The sequence below is a fragment of the Oncorhynchus gorbuscha genome, linkage group LG05 (genome assembly GCF_021184085.1).
Source record: "Oncorhynchus gorbuscha isolate QuinsamMale2020 ecotype Even-year linkage group LG05, OgorEven_v1.0, whole genome shotgun sequence".
NCBI classification, from domain to species: domain Eukaryota; kingdom Metazoa; phylum Chordata; class Actinopteri; order Salmoniformes; family Salmonidae; genus Oncorhynchus; species Oncorhynchus gorbuscha.
In genome coordinates, this window is record NC_060177.1 from 47827029 (window position 1) to 47847225 (window position 20197).

Here is a 20197-nt window from a genome sequence, read left to right on the forward strand (position 1 = left end):
TATTTCATAGTTTTGCTGTCTTCACTATTATTCGACAATGTAGAAAATAGTACAAATAAATAAAAACCCTAGAATGAGTAGGCGTGTCCAGACTTTGGACTGGTACTGTGTGTGTGTGTGTGAAAATTCTGGGGCCGGTTTTCAGGCCATAAGGTTACGACTGTACCACAAACTATGCTATAAATCCACAAGTTCAAAGGTGGGATATTTAAACTCTTCACCCATGTATGTGCATTCCCAGTTTCTACATTCTCAAATACATAACATTTGCCAACCTAACTGAATTGGATGACATTAAAATACCCTTTAACTGAGACGAGCTGTAGCATGGGATTTAAACCCCCTAGCAACACTGTTCTCCATGCAGAGTATTGGTTTCATCAACAGAGTATCGCTTGTGAGGAAATCCTTGCCTGCTAGTAGGGGCGTATTAAAGATTAACAAGGACACCCAAAGCGTATGCCTCTCCATTCCAAAAACCATCTAGGCCTTCAACTTAACTCTAGGGGATTTTGTAGGGGCCGGCCCAGATTTCAAAGTCAGTACATTTGCATACTGCAACGAGGCAGTGTAACAAGTTAATATGAGTTCTCGTGATTATGTAGTACGTTACCTTTGGCTTACTTCAATTCATTATAATTTACTCCATAAGTGATTAACATAAATCTTAAATATTGGTTCTTGTATAGTAGGCCTACAATGTGTTAATGAATGCATGGGAGGTTCTAGGAACCTTGCAGAAGCTCAATGTGACCCTGATGTTATCACAGTAGGAACAAGTAGTACAGTAAATTATTGGGAGAACTGTTGCATTAAGTTGAGCTTTCAATTCATTCACCGTCTGAGCAGTTAAGATCTCCGGCAACGCATTCTTTGCGTCTTTGAGCACAAACATGCAATAAGCAAATGGGTACATACATATACTTGTTCCTTCTAGGCATGAATTCATAATACAAGTGATGGGTCTAGTCATTTGGATAGATCACAGTGAGCCTTTTTGGTACAGGTAACAACAACCCCATGACCACATAGACACTAAACATTCCCATACACTGACAGTTCACTTGGCCACACGCTCACTGCCCTGCCCAAACACTGCAAACACAAATACAGCACATATAGTAAGTAAATACCGCAGCTGAACTAACAAGATGCTATGAAATCATGGTCATATTGAGGGGTGTAATGGCTTGGATGACTGACGAGGAAACTCTCGTCTTTGACTGACAGATGCTGCCCTTTCCAGTTGGAGATTTCAGATGCGCAGAGCCTAGAGATATTGCGTTTATATCAACAACAAAAAAACAACTCTTCAATTTCCTAACCAGCAAGGGAAGCAGAGGGAAGCAGAAGACTCCCATGTTCTGTGGACCATTGATACTGACGCAGAATGTCTCCTGTCCTTAGTCTAAAGTAATTCCAGTTAATACCAGGGCTCTTTCAACTGAGGGAATGGCTTCCTTCCCGCCAGTTCTTACCAGGACTTTGGATGATGTGGGGGTCTGAGGTGGCTTATCCCTGGCTCAGTGGTTTAAAGTGAGGGTCTGAGGTGGGTTGCCTATTGCAGGTGGGCTGCCTATTGGAGACGGTTTAGATGAGTGGGGGTCTGAGGTGGGTTATACCTGGCTCTGGAGCCAATTTCGGGGGTCCAGTTTGGCTCTCAAGTTCCTGAGGCTCCGGCGGGCTGAGGAGGGGCGTGAGAAAGGGGCACCGTCCAATGAGGAGGGGCTGTGGCTTCCCTCGCTGGAGCTGTTACTGGAGGTGGAGCTGGAGCAGGACAAGGTGGCCTGGTGACGCATTGCGCCGGGATGGGGGCAAGGGAGGAGGAGGAAGGGGGCTGACAGGAGCACTGTAACACTCCCCCATACCCCCTGCCCCTGAGAGTGCTAAGCTTGGCATCCAGGGAGAGGGTGCGGGGGCGGAAGCGGGGGGAGGAGAGGGAGAGGGGCTCGGCCCAGCCACGGTGGCGGGAGCAGGGGCTGGTGCTGCAGGGGCTGTCGCTGTCAGAGGTCAGGCTGGCATCTGAGGAGAGCAGGCCTGGCCAGGGGCAGCGCAGGGAGCTCAGTGGGCTGTGGGGGGAGGTGGTGGTGGGGGAGCGGGGGCTGTGGCGGGCCAGCCGAGGGGTGCGGGGGCCACCAGGAGACTCCTCGAACAGGGACATCCAGGGAGGAGAGGTTCCCAGCTGGCTCCTCAGCTCCAGCTCCTGCATCCGCTGCGTCAGGATGTCCGTCACCGTGTTGATGTCATCAGAGGTGTCAATAACTAGAAGGAGCAGAGGAAAGTCATTACTCCACTGTGGAAGGACAGACTATGCTAATAAAGTTGAGAAAGTTTAGAGAAGGGTAGGCCTAGACTTGGTGGTGGTAGTTGAGGAGGGATGTCAGCTTTAACACTCCTCAGTAGGTAGGAGAGCCCAGTACGGGGGGGGGGGATGGACCCCACTGGTACTTCACCTGTCGTTGTAATAGGAGGAGAGCAGAGCACGAATCTCAGCAGACACGGCGTTATCCTGCAGCAAGAGACCCTCGCAAGAGGGGGTGGTGAGGGGGGCTAGGATCCAGGGGGAGGGGGGCAACCCATGGGGTGGTGGGCAGGTATAATGTACATTGACAGGCAGTAAAATATAATGGCGATATTATCGTTTGGGGAATGAAATGATGTGCGCGACAAGGAAAAAGTACGTTCATTTGGAATATATGAAGATTAGCATTCGAGTGTACAATTAATAATGAAGGATAAATAATGATATTAGTGGGGGGAAAAAAGGGGAGGGGGTGTAATTTGATCACAGGAACAAGGGTGAGTGGCATGGAGGGGGAGATGGGACAAAAATTGAGAGAGACACAAGGAGAGGGAGAAAGGAAGAGAGAAAGAAAGTGAGTCAGCAGCATGCCAGAGAAAGGAACACTTCCATCCATAGTCAAGTACAGAGGTTGGTTGGTGTGCTAGTGAGGTAGCTCAGAGTAGTCGGATGGAGAGCTCATGCGTATGGTGGACCACGCCACCGTTAGAAGAACTAGTCAGAAACACACACATGCAGTTACGGAAAGGGGACCGTCCTCCTCTGGATATATCGTTCATGGATTTATTTGTGTTTATAAACCTATTATTTACACTAACCTAAACAAACTATAATGTTACCCTACTGTATGTTCTAGATTTAAAACAAATGAAAAAAAGCAGAAAGACCCTCAAGTTTCCAAAACGTCTTACTGAATCATATAAACTTATTTTGGACAATAGAGTAAACCGTTTCTGAATCCATTTGGGTTGCTGTCTTACCAATTTCGTGGTAAAGAGAACCCTGTTTTGACGTGACAAGGGCTGGTTTCCGGGGTGATGGCAGCTCAATCTTCATCAAGTCGTCACAGCACTGCTTCCATTGGCCTGCAGGGAAGAAGGAAGCCGTCAATCACCTTCAAACATCCAATCAAGAGCTGAGAAAACCACTAACACATCAGGAGCCAATGAGCACATGAACAAGAGCATATGAGGACCTAGAGTGTAAAGTGTGTACCATGTCTACGGCCAGGAGGGTCGGGAGTTTTTTCTTACCTCCTGACCTCACCAATGAAGAACCTAGGGCCCTAATCATGTGATCAGAACCTACTTACTGATGTAAAAAATACAGATGTATTATTAGTTTATATTACCAAATAAAATAAATATTATTGTTAATAAGTCATTATTATTCTTTTTAATTACTCATGTCACAGAACTGTTGCCAGAAGGCTTCCATCCAGCGGTGTGTCTCTTCGCGACTGTCTGCCGAGAGTGTGTGTGTCACCTCCTCTCCCCCGTACTGGTTACTGATGCAGATGCTCTGGGCCTTACTGTGGGGCTCTTTCTCTGACGCACGTATTCTCGTCTCCTAACACACACACAGACACATGATAAGCTACTAACGTTGAATTAACCAAATGTTTCAATACCCACCCAAAAATAAGTATTTAAGCATGAAATCGTGCTTTTAACGTCTGTCAATGCAGATTGGGAATGCACTTACTGACACAAAGAGCGGTCACTGACAGTCAAGTCCAGTAGACTCAGCCTCAAGCATTAATCTGTCCCAGTTATCAGCTACGTCCCAATTATCTCTCCGTCCTCCCAGTGTGCACTTGTTCACTACCCTTCAATGATTTGAAAGGAAATTACTGGTATAAGGTGGAAATACCCTACAGCCAATACCTCCACCAATGCTTTGGGAAGTAGTGAACGAGGGTACACTTCAGGAGAAAGGCAATATTATAGGGACGCACTAAAATGACAGTACTGCAATGTGTTTCCTCATCACCACCAGTAGATGGTAGCAGCGCCCTGTTCAGCCTCACTCTGGGTTCACGTTGATCCTGAGAGCAAAGCAGTCAGAGCTGCTGACTAATACATGATGATGATCCCGCTGATTTAATGATCTCTGCCTGAAGCTAAAACAGTGCTTTGTACTGTGGGTCAAGGGTCACCACGACTCAATGAGCCACAGCAGAAAGAGTAAGGCCAGCAGGGATCAACAATAGACAGGGTGGAAAGAGGAATAAGTTCTGTCCTTAAAACATTGGGGACAACTGGACTCTCTCTTATGAGAGACCGTCTGGTTGTATATTAGGGCTTGGCGATACATTCTAATTAATCAAATTAATTCGATATATATTTTTGCACAACATTCCAAATGCCTGTATCTCAAGAAAGACAATTATGTGCAGAGCATTTAATGTGCATTTGGAAAGTTTACAGATGCGTTGACTTCGTCCACGTTTTGTTATGTTACAGCCTTATTCTAAAATGGATCAAATAAACCCCCCCCCCCAATCTACACACAATACCCCATAATGACAAAGTGGCATTTGGAAATTGCCCCCAAGGATGAACCAGACTTGTGGAGGTCTACAATTTTTTTCTGAGGTCTTGGCTGATTTCTTTGGACTTTCCCATGATGTAAAGCAAAGAGGCACTTCGTTTGAAGGTAGGCCTTGAAATACATCCACAGGTACACCTCCAATTGACTCAAATTATGTCAATTAGCCCATCAGAAGCTTCTAGAGCCATGACATAATTTTCTGGAATTGTCCAAGCTGTTTAAATGCACAGTCAACTTAGTGTATGTAAACTTCTGATCCACTGGAAATACGATACAGTGAATTATAAGTGAAATAATCTGTCTGTAAACAATTGTTGGAAAAAATACTTGTGTCATGCACAAAGTAGATGTCCTAACTGACTTGCCAAAACTATAGTTTGTTATCACGAAATTTGTGGAGTGGTTGAAAAACAAGTTTTAATGACCTAAGTATGTAAACTTCTGACTTCAACTGTAACTGCCTTTAGCTCAGGACCAGGACACAGCAGGGGTTCAAACTGTAGAACCCAGTTCCCACATTTTAATATAAAAATAGATTTATCAAACGAAACTATGCAACATTATCTCTGGGACCTCAGGATGACAAATCAGAGCAAGATTACTGAATGTAAGTACATTATTTACCTTCAGAGGTGAATGTATCAAACCAGTTGCCGTGATAAAAGTTGTTGTTGTGCACTCTCCTCAAACAATAGCATGGTATTTTTTTCACTGTAATAGTTGCTGTAAATTGGACAGTACAGTTAGATTAACAAGAATTAAAGTTTCTGCCCATATAAGAAATGTCTGTGTCCTGGGAAATTCTCTTGTTACTTACAACGTCATGCTAATCACATTAGCTCAACTATCCCGCGGGAGGACACCGATCCCATAGAGGTTAAGAAGACATCACAAATAATAATAGAGGTGGCATTAAAAGATCAGATAATCCCTATATCCGTAGCTAGTATGCTTTTTTGAGTGTGTGTGTGTGTGTGTGTATCTGGTAATGTACTTTTACATTTTTTAAATAGACTGACTTTGTTGATGGCGATGGTAAATGCTGGCTCGACGTTAGCCTCCATATCCTCTTGCCGGTGGTAACAGAAAAGGTTTGTCCCTTTAAGGACGCCGTAGACATTCGTCCAACTCTGAGGGTCACCTCCCAACTGCTGTGAGAGACAGAGAGAGACAGACAAACGTTTATTATAAAAAGCTAAAATGTTAAGTCATTTAAATCAAAAGTCATTTGTGGAATATTATATAAAGTTACCAGGTTGTTAGCTTGCTAGCTGAGGAAACAAATCTGACTAAAACAGTTGTAAAACAAAAAAGGTTAAAGGCTCCCAAATAGTTTTAGAATGTAAAATACGGGCCCCCAATCCTCGACAAGAAGGGAAAAAAACTGTTGTACCAGTAATATGGGTCAGATCTTTGAACAGTTTTGTCACATCCTGATCTGTTTCACCTGTCTTTGTGCTCGTCTCCCTCCCCCCTCCAGGTGTCGCCCATCTCCCCATTATCCCCTATGTATTTATACCTGTGTTCTGTTGGTCTGTTGCCAGTCCATCTGGTCAGGTGTTACCAGCGTTCTTTCCCACCATTCTGTTTCTTAGTTTTTCCCGGTTCTGACCATTTTGCCCTGACCCTGAGCCTGCCTGCCGTCCTGTACCTGCCTGACTCTGACCTGATCACAAACTTCTACCTGCCCTCGACCTGCCCTTTGTTTCTAATAAATCATCTGAGAACTGTACTATCCGCCTCTGGGTCATATCCTGAGTCGTGATAGTACGAATTGGCCATGACTGACCCAGCAGACTCGGACCAGCTCCACAATGCCGCCTCTTCCCAGGTAGCCACCATTGGAAGACGCGAGGAGTTACTTCAAGATCTTATGGAAGGAGTCCACACCTTGGTGGAATGCCAGGACCGTGCCTTCAACACATTGCTGGAGCAATTCCGCGGATTGTCTGTGAGGCAGCCCGCCACTACAGTAACGCCCCACACTGTCAAATTACCCCGCTACCAGCGGTGTTTCTCCCCAATCTACCCCGGCTTCCCAAGAACTCCGCTTACCTCCTCCGGAGTGCTACCCTGGAGATCCCAGATCCTGCCGGCCTTTTCTCTCACTGTTCTCTAATATTTGAGCTACAGCCCTCTTCATTTCCCTCTGATCGCTCGAGAATAGCGTATGTTATAGCGCTGATGTCCGGGAGGTCTCTTGCCTGAGCTACGGCGGTGTGGGAGCAACAATCCATTTTTTGCCTCAGATTGTGGAGGACGTACAGAAAATGTTTGATTCTCCGTTGTCTAGGTGGGAGGCGGCTCGTAAGCTGCTAAAACTGTGTCAGGATTCCCGTAGTGTGACTATGTGTTGGATTTTCGCATGTTGGTGACAGAGTGCCTGGAACCCAGAAGCCCGGTTTGACAAATTCCTTCACGGGTTGTTGGAGGTGATTAAAGACGAGCTCGTAGCCCGGGAGCTGCCCCCTGGACCTCGACTCACTCATAGCCTTGACCATCCGGATCGATGGGCGGCTACGGGAATGTAGGAGGGAGACTGAGTCTGTTCCCTGTCGCCGATGCTCGTCCTCGATTTCTACCTCGCCTCCGAGGAATCCTGGAAATCCACAAAGCCAACATTTCCAAGTGGATCCGATGGCAGCCGAAGTCTCTCGGATGACACCGAGGGCTGTTGTGTTGTCTCCTCTGGGGCCCATGCAACTGGGCAGGGCTAGATTGTTTCCTCCTGAGTGATTACGTGGACTTAACACCCAGAACTGTCTGTATTGTGGGTTCGATCCCCGGGACCACCCATACGTAGAATGTATGCACACATGACTGTAAGTCGCTTTGGATAAAAGCGTCTGCTAAATGGCATATATTATTATTATTATTATTATTTTAAAATCTACCTGCCCATTTAAGAACAAGGCTCATCAAGGAGGTACTTGTACAAGTACGCTGGTGAGATGTATGGGGAGTTTCCCATCTTCCATTGCTCGTACTCCTCTCCGTGCTACCCTGTTGTGTGGTGACCGGTCCAAATCTCTCCGGGTGCTCAGACTCTGGGGCCGATGAGAGCTTTATGGACGCTACCCTGGTGTTGGAGCTGGGAATCCCCACACAACCCCTCTCCATTCCCATGGAAGTCAGAGTTGGATGGGGGCTCTATGGGCAGAGTCACCCACACCAACCTGAGAGTGTCAGGTAATCACAGTGAGTTTATGCAGTTCCTGCCCATCAAATCCCATCATGCACCCATGGTTTTGGGGTTTTCCTGGCTCCAGAGGCACAATCCCCTGATCGACTGGGCTACTGGTTCTATCCTAGGATGGAGCCCATTTTGCCATGGGCATTGCCTGCTCCGGGACCTCTTCCTGCGGGCTTGGGAAAAGCCCCAGATCTCTCCGCCATTCCCGCGGAGTACCAGGACCTCCGGTAGGTTTTCAGCAAGGCCCGTGTCACTGCATTTCCTCCGCATCGGCCCTATGACTGCGCCATCAACCTTCTCCCGGGCGTCTTTTTTCCCTGTCGGATCTGGACACTAAGGTGATGGGAGACGTATATTGAGGACTCCCTGGCTGCATGGGATATCAGTCTTTCTGCCTCCCCTGCAGGCACAGGGCTCTTCTTTGTGGAGAAGAAGAACAAAACCCTGCGTCCATGTATAGACTACCGGGGCCTGAATGTCATCATGGTTAAAAACAGTTACCCGCTTCCACTCATCGCCTCGTCTTTTGAGCCTCTCCAGGGGGCTACCATCTTCTCCAAGTTGGACCTCTGGAATGCCTACCATCTGGTAAGGATCTGGGAAGGGATGAGTGGAAGACCCCCTTTACCATGGCTAGCGGGCATTACTAATACCTGGCGATGCCGTTCGGACTGACCATTGCTCTTGCTGTGTTTCAGGCCCTGGTAAACAAACTTCTCCAGGACATGTTGAACTGGTTCATATTAGTCTACCTTGATCCTTGTGCTTTCCCACTCGACTTAAGAACATGTCCTCCAGCGTCTTCTGGAGAACCAGGTGTACGTCAAAGTGGAAACATTTGAATCTCCTTCCTGGGGTTCATCATAACTGCAGGCAACATCCTTATGGATCCTGAAAAGGTGAGAGCGGTGGTGGATTGGCCGCAACCCACCACCAGAGTGCAGCTGCAACGCTTTCTGGGGTTCGCCAATTTCTACAGCACCCGGGCTTGCAGTCCTCACCTATCCAAAGGTCCCGGTTACATGGTTTCCAGGTGCAGACCAGTCTTTCTTGGACCTCAAACACCAATTCACTACCAGCCCCATCCTAATCCATCCAAATCAGTCTCGGCAGTTCGTGGGGGAGGTCAACACCTTGGACATCAGAGTGGGGGCTGTCCTGTCCCAGCGTTCGACCCAAGACCGAAAGCTGCATCCTTCCTTTCCTCTCCCATCGTCTCATCTTCACGGAAATGAATTACGAAATGGGTAACCGGGAACTTTTGGCAGTGAAGATGGTGTTAGAGGAGTGGGGGCACAGGATAGAGGGGACGGAACACCCATTCATAGTATGGACAGATCACAAGAACCTGGAATATCTCCGCAAGGCCAAGCGCCTCAACTCCAGGCAAGCTTAATGAGCCCTGCCATTCACCCAATTTAACTTCACCATCTGATACCGCCCAGGGTCCAAGAATGTGAAGCCTGGTGCTCGGTTACGCCTCTATTGCCCCACTGCTACACCATCAGACCCCGAGACCATCCTCCTCGGCTAACCGGATGTTTGTCCCAGACTCTACTGTTCCTTGGTTCTGGAATCTGGTCATTCCTCTCGACTGGCCTGCCATCCTGGCTCCCGTCAGACCCTGGCCTTTGTATGACAACGTTTTTGGTGGCCCACATAGGTTCCTAACCTCTCCACATTCGTTGACGCCTGCACTGTGTGCCCAGAATAAGACTCCTTGGCAAGCTCCGGCTGGCCTCCAACCACTTCCCGTCCCTGATCACATATCCCTAGACTTCATCACTGGTCTACCCCCGTCTGATGGAAACATGGTTATCCTTACCATGGTGGACCAGTTTCCCAAAGCCACCCACTTCATCCCTCTCCCCAAGCTACCCTCAGCCAAGGAGACGCCACCTGCTCATGGTGCAGCACGTCTTCCAGATCCATGGACTTCCGGTGGACGTGGTCCTCAGTTCTCATCCCAGTTATGGAAGGTTTTCTGCACGCTCATTGAGTCGTCAGCCAGCTTGTCCTCCAGGTTCCACCCCCAGTCTAAAGGCCAGTCGGAGCGAGCCAATTAGGACCTGGAGACGACTCTTTGCTGCCTGCTCTCTGCCAACCCCACCACCTGGAGCCAGCAGCTCGTGTGGTAGAGTACGCCCACAACACCGTCCTTTGCTCAGCATACACTATGCCCAGATGTTCGTCCGGCGTACCTGGCGAGAGAGCCCGGTAGGCTTTTCACCTCCAGGTATCAACGTCAGGCGGCCCACAACCGGACCCCGGCATCGTCTCGGGCAGAGGGTATGGCTGTCCACTTGGGATCTGCCCCTCCGGGTAGAGTCCCGCAAACTGTCCCCCCGTTTTAAAATCGGCCCTTTCCCCATCTCCAAGATCCTTCGCCCCATACCCTCCGTATACATCCCCCTTTTCATGTGTCTAGGATTAGACCTGTCTCACAGCCCTTTGTCTCCTGTACCTGTCTGACTGACCTGATTTACGAACCTCTGCCTGCCCTGACCCCGAGCCTGGCTGCCGTCCTGTACCTGCCTGACTCTGACCTGATCACAACCTGCCCTCAACCTGCCCTTTGTTTCTAATAAATCATCTGAGAACTGTACTATCCGCCTCCCGTGTCAACATCTGGGTCATATCCTGAGTTGTGCTATGTTTGGACTAGAAACAAGCTGTTTTTGTTACAGTAATGGTGCAAGCATGACACTAATGAATCTGCATTGGGGAAAAGCAAAACCTTATCATTACAACAATTATTTTCTAAAACACATATACAGTAGATTCGAATTAATGGGGGTCGCACAACAAAATATTTTGTCACACTTTAGAGGCCTATGTCTTGCTTTCCTGCCAAACACACAAACGCACGTGCACAGACACTCACCTTGACCTTCAAGCAGCCACTCATCATCTGCTGGGTCATACAGTGAGGCTGGGCAGCCAGGCGACAACACACACTGCCGTAGAGAGGCACCCAGTACGAACACTCCTCTGAAGGGAGAGAAAGAGAGGGGGAGAGGGAGAAAGAAAGGAATGAATGAGGGTTGAGAAAATAAATACAATGAACACACACACACACACACACACCAACAGTAATAGCAGGGAATAAAAGTCTCACCACTGCAGGGAGAACTGTGAACAACAGTGAAGTGCCCATCAAACTTTATTAGAGCCGTAAGGGGCAATGAATGAAACAGCAGCACATGTCAGGGTGTCTAGTCCCCTGTAGCCCTCATCATGAGAGTTTTACACAGCACTGACCCTGCTAGAGTGCTTTATTACTACGACCTTGACTCTGACTGGCTGTCTGTCAGCTAGATACCTGCTGGGAGACAGGGAGGGAGGGAGAGACACAGAGAGAGAGACTGACACTGAGGGAAAGAAAGAAAGAAAATGAGTACTGTACATGGATAAAACCACTCTCTCGACTGTGACCTACCGTTGCCTGAGATGCTGAGGTCGTGAGTGCGGAAGCTGTCCTGGACATGTGTCAGTGACAGGGATGTGTGGGCCAAGAGGTGGTACTTAGGTCCCCTGTGGACAGAACAGAGACACTGGTGAGCTATGTGACTGTGGGAGTAAATGCACATGTGTCTCTGTGTGTCTGCCAGTGTCTTTGTGTGGTTGTTTTTGGGCAGGACAATTCTTATTATTTTTCCACTAACTGTTCTAATTGGGCAAAAGAGCAGAATTGGACTGCCTGTGTAAACGCAACAATGTATGCATGGACATGCGTATCAGTGTGTGTGTGTGAGAATATCTAGCTATAGTAGTGTGTCAGCATGATGTGATACAACCAAACCCACTTACGCCACTGCGGGTCCAGGTAGCAGTAGTGTGGCTGCCCCTGCATTGCCGGTGGGGCTGCAGGCTCCAGGGTCCATGGCAACACGGAGCTTTTTTCCTGCCGAGCGGCCCAGAGAGCTGCTCAGTTTGCTGGCTAGTTTCCTGGGCGCGCTCCCTGCCGAGTAGTCCTCCTCCGAACAGCAGCTGTATAGCTCCACTCGCAGCTCAAAGCCCGGGCTGGCCTCGCTGCGACACACAGCCAAAGACACACACATAGATATTCAAAGCATTTGTAACAGTGTAAAGGAAAAAGAACGTACACATGTACACACAGCAAACACATTTTTTTTACAGTGCCTTCAGACCCCTTGACTTTTCCCACATATTGTTATGATACAGCCTTATTCTAAAATTGATTCAATTAATGTTTTTCTTCTTCAATCTACACACAATACCCGATAATGACAAAGAAAAAATAATTTTCAAATTTTTGCAAATGTATTCTAAATTTATTCAGACCCTTTGCTATGAGACTCGAAATTGAGATCAGGTGCATCCTGTTTCCATTAATCATCCTTGATATGTTTTTACAACTTGATTGGAGTCCACATGGGCTAAATTAAATTGACTGGACATGATTTGGAAAAGCACACACCTGTCTATATAAGGTCCCACAGTTGACAGTGCATGTCAGAGCAAAAACCAAGCCATGAGGTCAAAGAAATTGTCCATAGAGTTCCGAGACAGGATTGTGTCGAGGCAGAGATCTAGGGAAGGGTACCAAAACATGACTGCAGCATTGACGGTCCCATAGACACGGTGGCCACCATCATTCTTAAATGGAAGAAGTTTGGAACCACCAAGACTCTACCTAGAGCTGGCTTCCCGGCCAAACTGAACAATCGGGGGAGAATGGCCTTGGTCAGAGAGGTGACCAAGAACGCGATGGTCACTCTGAGATCCAGAGTTCCCCTGTGGAGATGGAAGAACCTTCCAGAATGACAACCATGACAGCCCGCTGGTTCTGTGGTCTGATGAAACCGAGATTGAACTCTTTGGCCTGAATGCCAAGCGCCACGTCTGGAGGAAACCTGGCACCATCCCTACGGTGAAGCATTGGTGGTGGCAGCATGCTGTGGGGATGTTTTTCAGCAGCAGGCACCGGGAGACTAGCAAGTATTGAGGGACAGATGAACGGAGCAAAGTAGAGAGAGATCCTTTATGAAAACTTGGACCTCAGACTGGGGTGAAGGTTCACCTTCCAACAGGACAATGACCCTAAGCCCACAGCCAAGACACGGCAGGAGTGGCTTTGGGACAAGTCTCTGGATATCCTTGAGTTGCCCAGCCAGAGCCCTGACAGCGCTTGAGAGGATCTGCAGAGAATGGGAGAAGCTCCCCAAATACAGGTGTACTTATGTAAATGTGATATTTCCTGTTTTTGTTTTGACATTATGGGGTATTGTGTGTAGATTAATGAGGGGGAAAAAACTATTGAATAGATTTCTGAATAAAGCTTTAATGTAACCAAAAAATGTGGTAAAAGTCGAGGGGTCTGAATACTTTCTGAATACACTTTATATACAGAATCAGGTACTGATACGTTTATGAATCAAATCTCTCTCAATTACAAGCATGACCTTAAGCATGCACATAAACACCAAACACTTAGCATGGGAAAGATAAGAGAATCAGGCTGCGTTTACACAGAGAACCAAATTCGGATCCTGTCCCACGAATTGATCTTTCGACCGATCAGATTAGCTCTTTTGCCAATAATTGAGCAAAAGTTCAGAATCGGGCAGCCTGTGTTAACGCAACACAAGCCAAACAGAAGGGGGGGACGTACAAGACGATGGTGTTGTCAAAGCAGATGTCGGTGAGTGTCCGGTCCACCATCACCATGTCTGTGTCGTGGATCTCCCCTCCCACCTGAAGCAGACAGAACACCGCACACCGATGCAGCTCTGAGGAAAAGCGAGAGAGAGAGAGTATATGTATGAGCGTGTGCATGAGTGTAGTGCGTGTGCCGGTGTGTGAGTATGTGTGCGAGTTTGTGTCCATGCCCTCTTGGGCTCAGTTATCTACCCACTGCACTTAATGACCTTGACAAATTGCCTCATTAAACTTCACCTAGACTCTCCTACGACCTGTCCCTCCTGGAGTTAATTTATATGTGCATAGGTCTACTAGGTCATGCAGATTAATTCATTCCAGTTGTCGGGGAGGGGCAGACCATACTAAGGATTTCTGTGTTTGTTTGTTTTTTTACCATTAGGTGGTGACCTGAGACCCTTACAGGTAGCAGTTAGGGTTGCAAAGTGTCGGAAATTTTCCATGGGAAGTTAAGCCTGGGAATTGAGCTTAAATTCATCAAAAAAACAAGCTTATAATAGTGAACCTTTTGAGGGATACACATAAGGCAATTCTAGGTCTTGTGGCATATTTTGGTTAAACTATCCCCAATTCAATGGAATTGCAACCCTCTGTATGCACAGTGCATTTTTCCATCACATGTGTAATGCACTCTTCCATCACATGTTCAAAGACTCAATCATGGACACACTGACAGTTGTGGCTGCTTTGCATGATGTATTGTTGTTTCTACCTTCTTGCCCTTTGTGCTGTTGTCTCTGCCCAATAATGTTTGTACCATGTTTTGTGCTGCTACCATGTTCTGTTGCTACCATGATGTTGTCATGTTGTGCTGCTGCCATGCTGTGTTGTCATGTGTTGCGGCTACCATGCTGTGTTGTTGACTTAGGTCTCTCTTTATGTAGTGTTCTCTCTCGTGTCATGATGTTTGTTTTGTCCTATATTTATATGAATGCAACTAAGATGCAGAATCCTTTGGCCAAAGTGCACAGCCCCCGTTCCCGGCAGGAGGCCTTTTGGTAGGGCCGTCATTGTAAATAAGAATGTGTTCTTAACTAACTTGCCTAGTTAAATAAAAGGTTAAATAAAAACAGCTGATTCTCAAGATCTTGCACACTAATGAGATGCTATTGAGCCCACACTACTACACTGAGCCAAGAACTACAGTATATGCTTTCTGGTAAGTTTTGATTACAATACTGGGTGGGGTGAATATAATTTTATACGACATCAATGATTTTTTGTTAACTAGTAAATAGTAGCCTACAGCAAAGTATGTTTAAATAATGTCTTACTTTTTAACTATTTCTGCTAGTTAGTTTTTTCTACCACGTGGGTTTTAGCTTGCTTGAGTCTTCTGAGGAGTGTTAATTCACCTGTTTCCATACATGTTTCATGTTAAAACATTTATCTTACAAAGGATATGTTTAATCTAACTGCTTAACTATTTATCTCTACATGGAATTGTATTTGTTTTTTTCTAATCTTTACAGGAAAATGCTACGGGCACTATCTGATGTGTGGAGACATTTCACTGCAGTTAATGTAGGAGGAAAGCTGTGCACATTTGCAAATACTGTGCCAAATCATGTGAATAATGCAACAAAAATGCAGAATCCTTTGGCCAATGTGCACAAAGTTCCCTCAACACCCACAACAAGAAACCTCTGACTAAAGTCCCTCTACATCTATTCGAAGTGAAAATTATGAATCCGACACCTTATCAATAGCCACAGCTCACGGTCCTCTTGGAATCAGAAGTTGTTTTTTTTTAACTCCATGGAAGAACGTAGTCAGAGAAATGCTGATGAATGTCTTGCTCGAGCTGTGTATGCAATTGGTTCACGTCTGATGCTCACAGGCAATGTGTATTGGAAGAGATTTCTGAATGTTCTTCGCCCAACATACACCCCTCCAACCAGACATGCTTTATCTACTCATTTGCTGGATGCAGAGTTCAAGTGAAGGTCAAGAAAATCATAAAGAAAGCAGGCGATTGCAATCATCTCTGATGGGTGGTCGAATGTTTGTAGGCAAGGAATAATTAACTACGTCATCTCCACCCCTCAACCAGTATTTTACAAGAGCATATACACAAGGGACAACAAACACACCGGTCTCTACATTGCAGATGAGCTGAAGGCAGTCAATGACCTTGGACCACAGAAGGTATTTGCACTGGTGACAGACAATGCTGCGAACATGAAGGTTGCCTGGTCTAAAGTGGAGGAGTCCTACCCTCACATCACATCCATTGGCTGTGCTGCTTATGCATTAAATCTGCTTCTCAATGACATCATGGCACTGAAAACAATGGATACACTCTACAAGAGAGCCAAGGAAATTGTTAGGTATGTGAAGGGTCATCAAGTTATAGCAGCAATCTACCTTACTAAGCAAAGTGAGAAGAATAAGAGCACCACATTGAAGCTGCCCAGCAACATCCATTGGCGTGGTGATGTCATCATGTTTGACAGTCTCCTGGAGGGAAAGGAGTCTCTCCAGGAAATGGCCATATCACAGTCTGCCGATATGGACAGCCACATCAAGAGGATCCTCCTGAATGATGCATTTTGGGAGAGAGAGTGGTAAGCAGCCTGAAACCTATAGCAGTAGCCATTGCACGGATTGAAGGAGACAATGCCATCCTGTCTGATGTTCAGACTCTGCTTGCAGATGTAAGAGAAGAAATCCGTACTGCCCTTTCCACTTCACTGTTACTCCAAGCAGAGGAAACTGCAGTTCTGAAATATATCAAAAAGTGTGAAGACTTCTGCCTGAAGCCCATACACACCGCAGCTTACATGGTAGACCCCAAGTATGCTGTCAAGAGCATCCTGTCTGGTGCAGAGATCAACAAGGCCAATGGTGTCATCACTACCATGTCTCGCCACCTTGGCCTGGATGAGGGAAAGGTTCTTAGCAGTCTGGCAAAGTACACTTCCAAGCAAGGGCTTTGGGATGGAGATGCCCATATGGTAGTCATGCCAACATATCTCATCAGCCACCTGGTGGAAGGGACTTTGTGGATCTGAGGCTCTTTCCCCTGTTGCCTCCATCATCATCATCCAAATCACACCAACATCAGCTGCCTCAGAGCACAACTGGTCCGTGTTTGGGAACACACACACCAACGCACGCAAGAGACTGACCAATACGGGTTGAAAAATTGGGGTCCATCCAGACAAATTTGAGGCTGACAACGAGCCATCCTCAACTAGGTTGGAAAGTGACAGTGAAGATGAGGCCTCAGAGTCTGATGTTCAAGAGGTGGACATTGAGGAGGTCCAGGGAGAAGACATGGAAGCCTGAGAGGAAGACAACCAGAGATTTTGTTTCTAGACTATCATTTTACAGATGTATGTTGAAAATGTTTTTGGGAGATGCAATGGATCATTGGGGATCATTCAATATTCCTTTTATTTTGTTGTACAGTGAAATCATCCCATGTGAAGAGTCCACTCAATTAAAGTTCAATTCGTAACTGAATAGTTTTCTTTTCTATTGGAAGAATTTCATAATTTGCAATTGTGTCTACTTATGATAAGGTAAAAGGTTTATGTTTCTGTCTCCATATGATATGGTAAATATATCCAATGCAAACACCTACATTTAAATGGTATTAATATACATTTGCATGCATATATATACACCTACATTTAAATGGTATTTATTTATGTATATATATATATATATATATATAATATAATAAATATATATTTATATATATATATATATATATAATATATATATAATATATATATATAATATATATATATAATATATATATAAATAAATACCATTTAAATGTAGGTGTATATATATATATATATATATATATATATATATATATAAATAAATATATACACCTACATTTAAATGGTATTTATTTATATATATATACCTACATTTAAATGGTATTTATTTATATATATATATATATAAATAAATACATTTAAATGGTATTTATATATATAAATATATTTAAATATATATATATATATATATATATAAATAAATACCATTTAAATTATGTATATATATATATATATATATATATATATATATATATATATATATATATATATATACATTTAAATATATAATATATATATATATATATATATATATATATATATATATATATATAAATAAATACCATTTAAATGTAGGTGTATATATATAAATAAATACCATTTAAATGTAGGTGTATATATATAAATAAATACCATTTAAATGTAGGTGTATATATATATATATATATATATATACACCTACATTTAAATGGTATTTATTTATTTATATATATATATATATATAAATAAATACCATTTAAATGTATTTATATATATAAATAAATACCATTTAAATGTAGGTGTATATATATAAATAAATACCATTTAAATGTAGGTGTATATATATAAATAAATACCATTTAAATGTAGGTGTATATATATAAATATAAATACCATTTAAATGTAGGTGTATATATATAAATAAATACCATTTAAATGTAGGTGTATATATATAAATAAATACCATTTAAATGTATTTATATATATAAATAAATACCATTTAAATGTAGGTGTATATATATATATAAATAAATACCATTTAAATGTAGGTGTATATATATAAATAAATACCATTTAAATGTAGGTGTATATATATATATATATATATATATATATATATATATATATATATATATTCCTGTTAATTCCCATATATTCCCGTTAATTCCCACGGAAAGTTTCCACCTCTGAATATTCCCCCAAATCTGCAACCCTAGTAGCAGTCAACATAAACCATACCACAGCTGCAGTAGCACAGCCAAAGACAACAGAAAAAGGGCTGTCTGTGCAGCAGGTTTCTATGCCAGTGGCCATCATCCCAAATGACTCACTGTAGGAATGTCTGCTCGTCAATGAGCTGCATTGTTTCAATAGTTGTATAGTTCTTCAGATCTACAAGTCCTTTTCAAAGAGCAGAACTGTTACGCTTACATGTTCATTACTTCAGTTCTTTTTCTGTAGAGTTCTCTGGTCTAGGAACAGTTCCATATAATGTTATTCATTATGATGTAAAAGGCGAAACAGATCCTAGATCAGCACTCCTATCAGGGCCGGGACGATACCAATACCGCGATACTTGTTTGTATCGTGGCAAGGAAACAAAACAGGAAGCGGCTTTAACTTCTTGAGGAAAAACAGCCCTAATGTTGGAAACAAACACCATTATGTTGTCATCCAGAGTCACATGTATTTATTTTCCAAGCTATAGCAAACAATATTTTTACACAGAGCAGGTTTTATAGGACCAAAGAGTTTGGTCTGCTTCGTGTTTTTATTAAAAAAATATTGCGATACTGGTATCGTCCCAGGCCTAACTCTTATACTCTGAGAGGCTTTGTGGGTATGGGCCCAGGTTGAAATAGTTATGTGCACCTGATTTCACACCACTTTACCCACATTCAATTTGATTCACTTCACCTCAGTCAACTCACGTCACAAACTCAGAGCAATGGGTAATATAACAGGATTTGATTCACACCAGTGCTACCACACCGATTCCTCACCTCCTTTGTTCTTGAAGTACTCGGTGTCTTTCCACATGAGTGGGATCCGCAGGTCTGTAATGGCAAAGGACAGTCAGACGAGTGAAATCCACCACAAATGTAACATATACACTCGCAAAAGCATATACACACGCACGCACATGCACGCACGCACGTACACACACGGGTCGACCTGTAGAAGACCTCTGACCTATATCCTCCCACCAGGTAGTCACTGTCATACCTGGTGTGTGATCTGTGTGTGCTGAATTTGTGTATGCCCATGCACTGGAGCCACAAGCTGAGAATGGCTTCCTGTCTACTTAGTCAATCAATGATTAATCACAACCTTTGTGTATGCCCTCCAGCTGTGAGCAGTCCCAGACAGATAGACTGTCCTCTTGTCCTCCCACTGAACCAGGGCTGTTCATCATAATTCTTTAATTACTGCTTTCACTGAACCCCCCCCCTCATCCTAACCCCCAATTCTCTCCCCCTCCACCCCTAACTTAGTCCTCCATTCTAAGCCCTGTTTACCCTCACCCCCTATCCCCCCCCTCCCGCCCTGACGGGCAGGTCGCCATGGACGCGGCCAAGAATGAGGAAATGACACATGGAGTAATAGGGGAGAAGGAGGCAGGGTGTCAGGGCCCGAGGCTGATGAAGAGGGCTAGACGGAGCTCAGCTATTGGGTAGACATGGGGACCCGGTCTCACGCTAGCTGTCTGTCGCAGACTCTCTCGCTCGTTCACATTTGTGCACACACCCACATCACCGGGGCCTACCTGAGATGGCCACCTTACCCTTACAGGGTAGTCTGTCGTCCATGGGCCCTGCATCTGATGATCTAGGAGAGACAGAAATGGGGGGGGGGGGACGACAATGGAATTATAATTGTAAACCCTAACCCATTGCCAACCCAGACCGTATT

General features: G+C 44.7%; 1 protein-coding gene across 1 annotated transcript in view; it reads right to left on the reverse strand.

Moving 5' to 3' along the window:
* LOC124035990 (rhotekin-like) overlaps window positions 1-20197 on the reverse strand; it is a 91167-nt gene continuing 70970 nt past the window's right edge. Inside the window, exons 3-12 of the mRNA XM_046350014.1 lie at window positions 20052-20113; window positions 19288-19341; window positions 13684-13801; window positions 11859-12080; window positions 11488-11582; window positions 10933-11039; window positions 5875-6006; window positions 3706-3871; window positions 3283-3387; window positions 1-2262 (exon numbers count right to left, since the gene is read on the reverse strand). Of these exons, the coding sequence (XP_046205970.1) occupies window positions 1661-2262; window positions 3283-3387; window positions 3706-3871; window positions 5875-6006; window positions 10933-11039; window positions 11488-11582; window positions 11859-12080; window positions 13684-13801; window positions 19288-19341; window positions 20052-20113 (1663 nt within the window). The 3' untranslated portion in view covers window positions 1-1660. The remainder of the gene's footprint in view (window positions 2263-3282; window positions 3388-3705; window positions 3872-5874; window positions 6007-10932; window positions 11040-11487; window positions 11583-11858; window positions 12081-13683; window positions 13802-19287; window positions 19342-20051; window positions 20114-20197) is intronic.